Source organism: Heloderma suspectum, chromosome 15 (assembly GCF_057233095.1).
Source record: "Heloderma suspectum isolate Gila_16-S chromosome 15, 16-S_ref, whole genome shotgun sequence".
Classification (NCBI taxonomy): domain Eukaryota; kingdom Metazoa; phylum Chordata; class Lepidosauria; order Squamata; family Helodermatidae; genus Heloderma; species Heloderma suspectum.
In genome coordinates, this window is record NC_139472.1 from 11,123,807 (window position 1) to 11,137,625 (window position 13,819).

At 42.5% G+C, this 13,819-nt stretch overlaps 1 protein-coding gene across 7 annotated transcripts in view; it reads left to right on the plus strand.

Annotated features, from left to right (window-relative positions):
• PRKCZ (protein kinase C zeta) overlaps positions 1-13,819 on the plus strand; it is a 128,571-nt gene that overhangs the window by 61,479 nt on the left and 53,273 nt on the right. For all 7 annotated transcript variants that reach the window (XR_014786000.1, XM_084821562.1, XM_084821564.1 and 4 more), the window contains one exon: positions 8,845-8,930. Coding sequence is in view for 6 of the 7 variants with exons in the window: in XM_084821562.1 (XP_084677688.1) it covers positions 8,845-8,930 (86 nt within the window). In the remaining variant the exon portion in view is untranslated. The remainder of the gene's footprint in view (positions 1-8,844; positions 8,931-13,819) is intronic.

A 13,819-nucleotide genomic window follows, 5' to 3' on the forward strand; every position in this document is an offset into this window, starting at 1 on the left:
ATCACCCTGTTCTGTACTTTAAACATTGTGCAGATCCAAAGCCTTCATGCTGTGATGGAAGGCCACTAGAGGAGGCAGTGGGTCAGGACTCCTTAGAAAGGGAGTTGGACACCCTAGGCCTGCAAGAGAGAAGGTTCTCGTCTGTGTCCCAGATGTCTGTGGGATACGAAGGAGACCCTTTTCAGAAGAAGTTAATGAAAGGACAGGCTCATATAAAGAACTGTTTACCCACAAACCTTCACATCTAGCCTGCCAGTAGACACAGATTAATACGTCTCTCCTTCCCCACCCACCCTCATGTTTACATATGTGGCTGCCTTATAATGAGTCAAGCCATTGGACTATCTAGCCTAGCACTGACTCTTCCAACCTTCCCCAACATAGTGTCCACCAGATGTGTTGTATTACAATTCCCAACATCTACCAGCCAGCACAGCCATTGGCCATGCAGGTTGGGGGACGTTGGGAACTGTAGTTGGTTTCAAGTGGTATTTGCAGCTGCTTAAGAATCAGGGGTTATGTAAAACACAGTTCTTTGTTCAATCAAGCATGCATCTAACTCTCTGCGTCCCTCCTGCACTGATTCTGTGCTGTTGATCCTGAATCACTTCCTGGTACCTGTTCTCAAGCCTTCCCTCCGTGTCACTAATTTATTCTTCCTGTCTGCTACCTCAGCTCTCCTACCTAGTTCCACATACATTAACACATAGTTCAACACATCTGGAGGGTGCCAGGCTGGGGAAATTTGGCATATTCCAACGGGTGCTCCAAGCAGAGGCCTCTCCCAGTTCTGCAATCTGAGATCTGGTGATGCCAAGGACTGAATAGTCTTCCTAAAAAGTTGCTGCCTTGTATCTTTTACACTTCCTTAGGCATCCATCTGGAAACCTTAATATGTATTACTCTTTCTAATTTCTTCAAAATACTTTGTATACATTGTCTCAGTGTTTCTTACAACAGTATCTATCTTACAACAGTATCTAGATGAGTATCTATTCCCCCATTGCAAATGGCGGCTAATACTAAGGCAGTAGCTTTCTGAAGGCCACCCAGAATTAATGGCTGAGCCGAAGTTTTATAGTTAAACATCTTACTTATTACATTATGCCAACATAAAAGAAAATTACATATACGATTATTAAGTACAGAGCAGACTGAAACTAAAGAAATAACCGACTATTGCCCAAAATCTCAACTCTGAAGATCGCTGGCTTTTTAGTTTTTAATCCTATAGTTTTCCATGGAATTTGAAAGGATTCTAATTCTGTATGTTGCTTCAAGCAGCTGGCTGATGCCTTTTATTGAATAAGCAATCTCTCTTAACCAACTCCAGAATTCTGTCAACTCAGTTTAAACTCTTGAATTGGAAGATATTTGTGCTTAAGAGTCTCCACTTCAAGAGTATTTTTGTTATGAGTATTAGCATTTCTCCTGTGAATTGTACCGTCTAAGCTGTTGGGAGAAAAATCATGGAAATCCTAATGGCCTTAAAATAGATATTTTAGAGGTGGCTTGCTCTCTCTGAAATGCATTGGGTTTAAATAAAAAGTAACTTGCTTGAAACTTTCCTTTCAGTGTTCTACATAATTACTAATTAAAACATGAATTTCTAAGATGTTTTACAGACTTTGAAACTATGTGCTGTGCATGCTAACAGTTTTTTCCCCAGTACTGAACAGCTAGGTGGTGCAATAGTCACTGGCCATGTTTGCGTGAAAATGATAAGTCAAATTTCCAGAGAATCCTGGTGTATTGTTCACAGGCAAGCATTCTAGTGCATGCAGTCTGATCACTCCCGCTTGGTTGCTTCCATCAGCGGGAGCAGCTCACCAGCAAGAAAAATGCTCAGTGTTACATCCAAGTCTGACTCCTGTCTTGTTGTTCCTGAACAAGCCAGGGATTATAAACCAACCTCAAACCCTGGCTTCAGATTCTGTTTTGTTAGGGGAGTCCAAAGCAAGAGTCCTGGTTCAGATGCAACTTGAAGCTTTTTCCTCCTGGTGAGTTCTTGGATATGGAAGCCGCTCCTGCAGGTGGGAGAAGCCAAGTGGGAATGGTCAGGCAGTGTTATTCTGTAGGATTTTCTGTAGACCAAGTGTCTTCTTGGTTCTTACTGCTTTTTGATGGCATTTTAAGAATATAAGCAAATACATAAAGGGCTATTATTCTGTTGAGAGAGACTTTCAAAGGCAAAACCTGCATATCTTCAACCATGCCTCTTTTAATCTAGGTAGTAGTGATCCAGTGGGAGCCATAGGGCTTCTTCAGACGTTACTTTCTCTTTGTGCTGGGTCCCATAATATATTTTTTGAAACTAATAAATGATTGAATCAATGTAGTACTTTGGAAGTGAACAAGTGGGATCTCTACCAAAATGTTGCAGTGCATCGTGATCTCCTAAGAGGAGTGATTTTATGCAGGACACTGATCAGCCTCAATCTGGAGCCTTACACTGCTGTTCCGGTCTCTCAGGTAGAGTGGGGTGGGGGAGTTTCAGAAGGGGAGAAGGGGAAAACCATTTTCAAGCTGACTATGAAGGATGGGGCTTCCCATCTTCCATGGTCAGCATGTAAGCTGAGATCACGCTGTCCCTCCTTCACTAGCCGTTCACTTACCTGGGTAGGAATTCCATGCACTGGCCTCTGTAGAATTCCTGGTTGCCAATGCTATCCCCCCATCCACTTTCTCTATAATTCTTACTAAAAATGGTTAGAGACTTGAATAGACAAATGCCTTCCCCACCCCCACCAGTTTCCTTTATTTTTTCTCAGCTGACACCTAAACATTCTGTACGTCCTGAAAGCTCACAGGACCAAGTCAGGTTGTCCTTCAGTTTTTAGCCTTTTCTTTACACATGTCTGTACTTCTTTGGCCCTAGGGAGACCCCTGAGTATGTAAAAACAACAACACTACCTTGTCTTTGGTTGGCCCCATTTTGGTTTCAAACTGATTGGCACTTGACCACCCAAGTTTACTATCAGAGCGAATAAATGGGATCTGCAACAAAATGTTTACGTGTATCTTCAGTGCATGGTAGGAGTGCTCTTGTTCAAATTCTAGGCAGCCTTGTACTGTTGTCTTCTTGGGGGTGTTCTGGAGAGGGGAAGGGAAAAAAATATCCCCCTTTCCCCGCTGGCTCCCGAGACCTTCCCTTGCTTTGCTACATATCATAGAAGGCTGCAACACCAAACCCAAACATGTTATAGCTATATAGAGGGGGAAGGGGCAGGCAGTTGTGGAGGACAGGAAAGGGAAACGTGTGTCCTTTTCCCATTCCTCTCCTGAAACACCTTTGTTGTACTTCTGCAAACCTCAGGGTTTCTCAAGTCTGCCTATACATCTTTCTTGTCGATGGGTATTGTCATTTTGGCTATAAAGTGGTGGGCACTCTACCCTGAAGTTCAGAAATGGAATATATGATGATCTTAATCCAAGGTAGAAGGGAACCTTCCTATCTTGAGGAAAGAGAGCTTTGACTATTGGGCAGTATAGTATGGGCAGAGTGTGAGTGTGTGTGTGTGTGTGAGAGAGAGAGAGAGAGAGAGAGAGAGAGAATATTTCTTCAGGATGGTGTATTGAACATCTGAAATGAGAAATGTCTGTTGTGGTTGTTTTCCAGTCTGCCTAACCATAAAGAGAAGACTCTAGTACCTGAGTGACCACTGAGCTGTTTTCCCTCCTCTTGCTACCCCTGGCTTTTCCCCCTGCCTTACATGCCTGAGATTAGGATGTGACTCTGAGTGGGCTGTATTGCCATTGGAGGTGTCATAACCCTAGCTTGGACTCTTTCCCTGGGGGCTACTGCTAAGATTTTTCTCAGCATCTCAGGGCCTAAGGCAAAATTCTGAAACATGGCATGGGGAGCACCGCAGTATTTCCAGATCTTGATGAAGCTACTATATTCTTGAATATTACTTTAGATATGTATTAAGAATTATTTAATCACCTTGTGTTTCCCTAACATGGTACTCAGGTTCCCTGGGACTCTTCTTGTCTCTGGCTTGAAAGAATATCCTCTACACATCCCAGTCCAGACCTCTATGCAAAATATACTTGAGTGCAAGGGCAGTTCCATGCATGTAAAGGATGCATATGCCAAGTCGTCACTGAAGGAAATGGGGAATGCCTGCAGGCAGGTGAGCTCCATGTGTGTTTTGGAGCTCTGCCTGTCTGCCAGAAACCACTGGAAAAAGATCCTTATAGGGATTTAGGGGTGTGTGCGTGCGCGCCTGCGCATGTGTGTGTGTGGCAATGGGGGGGGTACAAGAAACCGTGGCAAGGATGTGATGTATTATCAACATCATATTCCACTAGAGATTTTCTAATCTATAAACTATGAAAAGAAAGGAAAGGTTCCTCCTGTGCAAGCACCGAGTCATTGCTGACTCCTAGAGGGACGCCGCTCTTGCTGGCGTTTTCATGGCAGACTGTAGCTGGGTGGTTTGCCATTGCCTTCTCCAGTCGTGACTTCCTTTCCCTCAGCAAGCTGGGTACTCATTTGACCGACCTCGGAAGGATGGAGGGCTGAGTCGACCTGAGCCAGCTACCTGGGACCCGGCTTCTGCTGGGATCGAACTCAGGTCGTGGGGAGAGTGTCGGTTGCAATACTGCCGCCTACCACTCTGCGCCACACTCTATAAACTATGAAAAGGGCCTCCTAAAAACGGTCCTAAGAGCTGTTGTTCCCACAAATGAAGTTGGAGCTTGTGTTCTGTTTGTGTTTTAATGCAACTCATCTATTTTGATTGGAATTTTAATTTCAGGAATCGTGTTTCCAGTTAGTGCTGGGATTATTTGTGTGTCACATAGTTTCTTTTTAAATATATTATTTCAGACCTTGAATGTGCTTAGGGCATCCAGTTGTCATAGAAACTGTTATATTTTCTTATGGGTATTCTAATAATAGACACTGAAACAAAAGCTCACTCACTTCAAGGTTTATTTGTTTAGCTGAGGCTGTGGTAGTGCTGCATTGGGGGCCAGTAATAGTCAGGAAGAGGGCCTATAAACTGAGACTCAATCCCAACAAGATTAAGGTACCATTGATGGGTGGCTTGTCTGACTAGGGAACTGGCGATCAACACTCCCACTGAATGGTCAGGTCTGCAGTGTCTGAAGATGTGAGTTGATCCAGTTTTGTCGGTGTCCGTTGTCCAGGTGACATACATTATATCTTTCACCAGCTTAGTGTGCTAGCTGCAACCTGTGCTGAACACAGAGAACCTGCTCGTGGTTATCCATACTCCAGTAATCTCAAAGCTAGATTATTGCAAGACTAGATTACTGTACATGGGACTGCCTTTGAAGATTTCTGCAGTTAGCCCCAAACTCAGCTGCTGAGTTACTAGCTGGGACCAGCCATCTTGCAGTTTTCAAAAAGCTGAACTGGCTCTTGGACAGTTGCAAGCTGAATTCAAAGCGTTGGATCCAGACTTAGTCATACTTAGAGTCGTCCCATTCAAATCAGTGGGGTTTAAGTTAGTCACGACTAACTAACTTAAGTCCTGTTGATTTCAGTGGGTCTAATCTAAGCATGATGAACTCTGGATCCAAAGCGTGGATACTTACCTTTAAAGCTCTAAATGACTTGGGACCTGGGAATCTAAAGGACCTCTTCCTTCCATACGAACCCAGTATAATCATCTTAGAAAATCCGTGGTCCCCAGCCTTCTCGTCAGGTGGATGGATTTATTTTATTTACTAAATTTTACCCAGCACCTTCAACACCACAGTGTTTTTAAGGTGGCTTACAGTTAAAATAAGGGGCCGCGGTGGCTTAGTGGTTAAGACGCTGAACTGCAGACTGGAAGGTCGGCAGGTCAGCAGTTCGAGACCCGAGTGCTGCGTGACGGAGTGAGCTCCCGTATTCAGTCCCAGCTTCTACCAACCTAGCAGTTCGAAAGCAAGAAATTGCAAGTAGATAAATAGGTACCGCCTCGGCGGGAAAGGTAACAGCGTTCCATGCATGTTCAGTCATGCCAGGCAGATGACCACAGCGCTTCAGACAGCGCTGGCTCTTCAGTTTAGAAACGGGGATGAGCACCGCACCCTAGAGTCGGACACAACTGGTTGGGGACACCTTTACCTTTACCTTACAGTTAAAATAAATATACAGCACAGGCTAAAGCATACAGTGAATTAGAACAACAGCAAAATCCAACAAATGAAAACCATAGGAGCACACCAAAATAACAACACTACCCCCACAACTGGTTAAAAGGCATATGAAAATAATAAGTCTTCTCCTGATGCTGAAATGCCATTAACGCAGGCAACAGGCAAGCTTCCCTAGAGAAGAGCATTCCAAAGACAGGGATCCACCACTAAAAGGATCTCTCTCTGGTTGCCACCACGGCACCACAAAATCCAGAAATCCAATTGGCCGTGTAGAAACTATCTCAACCATTTAAAGCAGTACTAAGACTACAGAGCCATATTGGGATGGCGGGGCAAGTTTCCAATACAAAAAAATCATATGTGACCATCCCTTGGTTACTTCTAAGTCAAGTATTCCTTGGCCAGTTCATTCTCTGTTCATTCTCTGGTTTAACTCTACTTTTTACTCATCTTCCTTCAGAGCGGGGAGACTAGTTCCAAATTCGCTGCATCTTAACGTTGTTTTACAGCCAAGTATGAGTAAATTTGTTCCAAAAACATAATCACAGTTTTCACATTAAGAATGCTATAGCTCTTCCATTCATGGCAAAAATACTTTAGTGCATACTTTCAAAACAAAGTCAAAGAAACCCAAAAACACTTTTCAGTTCTTCAGATTTTCTCATTTTATCAGTGTTGCCAGAGTGCCTCTGATCCTAAATAAGCTGTCAGCACGTATCTCATCTCAGAGATAATGGTTCATTTTGTCAAGATGCTTTGAAGGCTTTCCAGTGTATAGGCAGAACAATGTGTAGCATACTCCAAGAAAATCTAAAGACTGCATTGTATGTTCAATATTTCTTAAAAATCTGAAGTTAATTTGGGTGAATTAATTTTGATAATGTTGGGTGAAAGATGGCAAAATATGGAAAAGGAGAATTAGAAACAATGTGCAACATGCAGATCTTAGAGAACCCAGTCCAACTCTTGCACTTCTCTCATGCAGCTCCTGTCAATGTGGTCTGCTCAGGAGAACTTTGAGTTTTAAAGAAGTAAGGAGTGCAGTTAATCATTCTGCTTCCAAGATTGCATTGCATTTATTGCATTTATACCCCGCCTTTTTTCCTCTTGCAAGGAACCCAAGGTGGCTTACATTATCCTCCTCCTCTCCATTTTATCCTCACAACAACAACCCTATGAGGTGGGTTGGGCTGAGAGTCTGTGACTGGCCCAAAGTCACCCAGTGAGCTTCCATGGCCGAGTGGGGACTAGAACCCGGATCTCCCAGCTCCCAGTCCAACACTCTTGCCACTACACCACACTGGTTCTCTCTAATGAATCAATACCAATTACTTTGTATGTTTAATCTTCCTCTCCCCTCAGCTTCCTTTGGAAAAAGTCTACTTATTCTGTAGGGCCACTCAGGGCAAGGACTGGCATTGTCAAGGACCCACACCTCATCAGGGTGCCCGCTGACAAGAGCCCCCTCAGCCTGCTCCTCCTCTTCACCACTGCAGTTTACTTGTTCCCCCATCTCTTGGTCTGGCCCAAAGGGATGTGAGCAAACCAGCAAGCAAACCAGCAGTGGTAGTGAGGTGGAGCAACAGCTGGTTATAATGGTGGTATGGAGTAGACACACTGAGGAAGCATTGAGAGTGTCTTACTCAAGGGTCCTCCCAAACTTTGAGCAGACACTGGGGCCACTTATAGGGAATGGGTGGGCTAGTGCCTCGATCCTTGCCCCCAGTGTGGACTGCTAGGGAGTCTTATTGTGCTAGCTGCCATTCCTTCCTCACCACTTTACCTTTTGGTTGTCCATTGGGAGGCCAAGCATCGCCCCTTCAGACACATTTTTGCCCTTGAGTCTCCAGTCACTCATCTCTACTCTCAAACTTCCTGTTTACTCTCAAACTTCCTTTGAGAGGCACTGTAGTCCATTGGGTACTCAACTTTGATCGGAACGGCCTTGGGCAAATTCTTACCTGTTGGACTTAGTTCCCCCTCTGTAAAATATGAGTAACAGTGACTTGCATCACAACTGTTGTGAGTATAAGTTGTGACGATCAATCCAACTTCATCCAAGAAAGCGCAGGTGATGTGAAAAACGAATTAATATCACTATCTCTGGGTGCCGTTAATGTCCATAAGGCTCCTATGTCCCAATTCTATATTCTAAAGTATCTTACAAAGAGTAGTTTTATTTTCTTGATACCGAAACACATAATATATTGAAAAACACACCTGAATTCTTTCCTCTAAAAAAAAAAATCCTGGTGACATCATCTTCCAGGATGGAGGAAATGGAATGGGAACCATAACTGTGCAAAGATTTGTATTTTTTGCTATGCTGCCTGTATCATCCTTTCCAGCTAACTTGCATCCTTGATATTTGCGTGCATAGCTGGCACAGCAAGGCTAGCACGATGAGGATTAGAGAGGAATGCTGTTTCTTTAACCCAGTTATCTCTCTCCATCTCACCTGAGCTTGAAGCAGCAAGCAGTCACAGAACTGTAACAAGATTATAATCATGTGAGGAGAAAAGGTGGGGGGGAGATGGAGGAATGGGAGAGGCACTGGGGAGGGGGAGCATATACTTCAGATGGTTTTTGACAGCAGATTGTGTTACCAGTGATATTCAGCTGTGCATGGATGTTTGGGAAAGCAAGATTAAGTCACATCTTGCTCAATGTAGAGTGTGTGTGGTATTACTATGCTACTGCTTTACACCTTTTTAATTTCCGTCTTAGAATCAATCTACCGACGTGGAGCCAGAAGATGGAGGAAGCTGTACAGAGTGAATGGGCATCTGTTTCAAGCCAAACGCTTTAACAGAGTGAGTACTGTTGCTGAAAAAGAGCTTGGGGAGGGGTGTGTGCGTTGTATATATCTATGTGTGGTGAGGGGAATTATTCATTCTCCCTGTGGCAGCTTTTCCTGGGGAAGAAAAAGCAAACAGATTTGGATAATCTCAAGTCAGTTTATGCAGTTTATTGAATAAAGAGTCTTTGAATTATTCATTGTGGGGACAGTAATATAGGATTCATTTCTCTTCAAATGCATTTAAAAACTTGCTCTGTGTGTGTGTGTGTGTGTGTGTGTTCAGATAAATATTTTTCATGCTGCTTTTCCAGCCAGTCTGTATTGATGTAAATAATCCCCCTAAGCACAGTTATTGTCTTTCACTGCTTCCTTTTTCCTATTGTATATCTGGATTAACATTAAGATGCTTAGAATTCTCTTAAAATGCACAGGAGTTAAATAGATATGACCTAATTAACTACACTATAAATATTTTTATCTTCTGAGCTGCAAGCTGTACCGCATGTGCTAAAGACACAGCTGTGTTAAGGATCTGACTTCATCTATAAAGCAAAGGAACCAGAGACCCCTCCTTCCTTAACCCAGCCCATTATGCTGCAGCATGTATTCTCTGTCTAATACATTATTCTGAAGTTTTATACATTTTTTTTAATAAATAGGGGAGTGTTGGATTGAAGGTTTGTTTAAATATCAGGATGATCTGACCATTGCTGCTTTGTGGGAAAAGAGGAGGTGTTTTTAATGAATATTATTATCTCCAGTGTACAAGTCATCTCAATGTCTCATCAGTTGAATGGTTTCAGATCAAAATTAGATTTTTGATTCCATGCCATGTTTTTAATCTCATGCACTATGAACAAAATCGTTCTTGATTATGGTCTTGATATACAAAGTGGCATGATTCATAGATTATTGTGGGACTGTCATATGTTAAAGCACCCTAATTTAAACGTTACATTTTTTTAGGGGGCAATTAAATCCCAATTTTGGGATCAACAATACTTGATGTTTTTTCACGAAGCACAACGTTTTTAAAGCTTGTGAATAATATCAGCATTCACTGATGGTAAATGGGGGCCTAGTTAAAAATAGTCATGTCAAAGGAAAATGCCTCTGCCTGTACTATTATGAATTATATTTATTGGAATTGATACCCCATGTTACCACCTTGGCTCGGGGGGCTTAAGTTTGTAAAAGCAATTTCTGGTTCATGCAAATGTCCCATCCACTCTCTTCAAATCCCAAATTCTGCCTCAACTGTAATCCTTAGGAATGTTTCTTTTCAATTACAAAGATGTTTAAAACAGTTATTGTTAATGATATGGCTAAGATAAAAACAACAACCCTGTGCAACTAATTCTATATGCCTAAAGATGCTGGGCTTGTGTTTCTAGAGTACAAGGCAAAAACAGCTTTTCTCAGTGAAGGGCTTTCAAAAGCAGATTGTGATATGGTAGGGAGGGGCTGTTTAAAAGAAAGAAAAGTTGACACTCTATGCATGCCCGGCACTAGATATGCCTAAAGTAGCTGTTTGGATCCCAACCTTTATATTTTATGTGGTGTTGTGAGTATTTTTAATTGAGAAGTTGGTTAGAAATTTAATAACATTTTATACCCCAAATGCTAACCAAATATCTTAATGACTTTATTTGTATGAATCTCCCCACTATACAAAAACAGAGCCTTGGGAATATTAAAGAGACTGCTTTAAGTAAAAGTACACATGTCAAACTAAAGACCAAAATTCCTGCTTAAATGCAAATGCCCTGTATAACTTTTATTGTGCAATATGAAACAGATAGCAAGTTTCATTTGGGTAATAAGAATAAACTTAGGGATTACTCAAAATTTACGGAAATTGCAGCAAGAATTCTTTTATCTAAAGTAAATGCTTAGCCTTACAACTGTGTTGCATGTTCCTGTGTTTGTTCATTATAGTAAATCTTACAATAGAGCTGCAGTTCATTATTTGATTCCAAGAGGTGTTACACTAGCAAATCAGCATAAACTAAACCAGCTTCATAAAATAGGGAATTATAACTACATTATAAACAATCAAGCCTAGTACAAAATGTTTAAGGTCAGCATATGATTAGGAAGACCACATCTGTTATGCAGTCCTGTTGTAGCTGTCTTGCATTCTGCAAAAAAAAAAAAAAAAAAATCAGTCTAAGAGGTGTATTTTCAAAACAACTTCCCACCCAAACACTTAAAACAGGAGTTTAGGAAGTGTGTGTGTGTGGGGGGGGGGAAGTATCTTTTCAGCACACAGCGAGATCCACTCTGCAGACCATAAGACTGTGTGTGTGTGTGTGTGTGTGCGTGCGCGCGCACGCACACACACACTCATACTGCTGAATGAGAACATCCAGTACCCTAAAAAAAAAACACCAAAGTGTATTGTCACTCATGTAATTTTGCTATAGTGGCTTCTTGAAATAGAACCATGTGGATGCATCCACGTGTGGCAAGCTATTTGTGTGAAACAGCTCTACACAAAGCGTGGGCAATTTCAATTTGCAGTGGTGCAGATGAAATGGCCCAAACCACATGGGGAGCTGCTTTCACACAAATGGCTTGCTACATAGAGTTGCTCCCACACAGCTCCATTTCAAGTGGCCACCCACGTGGCAAGCTGAATGTGTGAATTGGGCCATAGTAACTTCTAAGAAGGCATAAAACTGTCTTCAGCGATACTCAGTCAGGCGCTTCTGTTCCCATGATTGCCACTGTAGCTTGAAAATTAGGGTTTATTCTTCAGCGTTGTACGTGTTTTGCAGAGAGGCAAAAACACTTTTTATACTGGGTAGCTTAGTTACAATTTTACAATGCCCTCAATTACATATAATTTTCTCTTCTGCTATAAGTGTCAGTTGGCCTTCATTCTCATCCCAGGGAGTTCTAAAATAACGAAATGTACTTTATTGTAAACCTACACAGAAGAGTGACAGTCCCCAAAATGCAGAGCTGAAACTCTTGACAACCCACCCTTCATTTCAGCAGGCTTCTTACTGGAGCAAGTCTCATTGCTTGGTCATTATAGCACAGTCTTTGACATTTCCATTCAAAAGTGCTATTATTGGGTCATCTTATGTACTCTTGTCATTTTATAAGCCAGTCATTTTGCCTTGTGAATATATTATTTTTGGTTGGGGAGGGATGGGACGGTGCTCAAATTACAGGAGAGGCAGAGGGCTCCTGGCCCCTTTTTCTGTCATCCCTTTGGCTACTGTTTTAGAAGGCTATTGGGGGCATGATTTGGCTAAAATGGGTGGGGGTAGGCAGGGTGGTTATGGATTTAATTAAGGGTCTTCCATCTCTTCCCCTGTAATTTGAGTGCTGAGTAGGGGGTGGGCTCATAAATCTAAATTCTTAAGGCAAAGCCAGTTAAAGGTGTACACAATGAAGTATGACCTGTAGTTTTCAAAAGTAGCTGAAAAATCGAGCTGGGTTTTTTTGCCTGTCTAGCTGAGGTGTTGCAGAGGGGGAGGGAAGGAGGCTGGAAAGCCCTCAGGATATGGTGTAAGCCAGCCCTTCCAATCCCCTGCCCATGGGAGTACCCTATATCTAATCTTGGGTACAGAGGAGGTATTCTTTGCATATTTATCTCAGCCAGCAATTTGTGAAAGTCCAAATCCAGTATACGTTGCCTCGCTTGTTCTAAAGCTTTTCTGTGGTCGTGTGATAATAGAAAGGCAAGGGAGAATCCTAACATTGCTATCCATCTGGTAACAGATTTAATCCAATCACTATATGGAATACAAATCATTGTTAGCTTGGAGGGTTCTGGGCTGCTTCTAAGGGAAGCTTGATTCAATATGCTATCATCCTAAGATTTACCAAAGATAGCAACTTTGGTAAATTAGTTTCAGCTCGTAGCAAGGATGGTGTACCATGTGGAACATGGAATATTATTCTAAGGAATTGATTTTGGGTGGTCTCAATCATTTGCATTGTTGTTGTTGTTGTTCAGTCGTTCAGTCGTGTCCAACTCTTCGTGACCCCATGGACCATAGCACGCCAGGCCTTCCTGTCCTGCGCTCTCTCCCGGAGCGTGCTCAAGTTCATATTCATTGCATCCGTGATGCTATCTAGCCATCTCATCCTCTGCCGTCCCCTTCTCCTTTTGCCTTCAGTCTTTCCCAGCATCAGGGTCTTTTCCAGGGAGTTTTCTCTTCGCATTAGGTGGCCAAAATATTGGAGCTTCAGCTTCAGTATCTGTCCTTCCAATGAGCACTCAGGGTTGATTTCCTTTAGGATGGACTGATTTGACCTCCTTGCAGTCCAGGGCACTCGTAAGAGTCTTCTCCAGCACCACAGTTCGAAAGCATCAATTCTTTGGCGCTGAGCCTTCCTTATAGTCCAGCTCTCACAGCCATACATTACTACTGGGAAAACCATAGCTTTGATTAGACAGACCTTTGTCGGCAAGGTGATGTCTCTGCTTCTTACTATGCTGTCTAGGTTGGCCATAGCTTTCCTCCCAAATCATTTGCATACAGCCCCGTAATTGGGCTCCATAGAATACCACACAAATAATAGTTGGCATTTCAGTTTTAAGATCCTTCACAGATCTTTCCTACCCCTGTAGCAGCTTTTGGCTACACTGTGGTGCTTTATTTTCTACTTTAATGTTTCTTCAGCGGGGAGAGGAGGAGTTATTACAGTGAACAAATTGTTAGTTAAATGTGCTGCTTTTTAATGATTTTTAAAAAGAAATATTTATTATACATCCTATCCAATCAAAGCTGATAAAAGGTGTTCGATGCCACCGAGTCCACTTGTGCCTCAAGTGACAGCTCTGGGTCGAAGAGCAGCCCCAAATGACAAACCTGATCCTTTAGGAGGAGTGCAACCCCCTCCAGAACAGGTTGAACATCACCTAGCCGGGAGATGAACCAC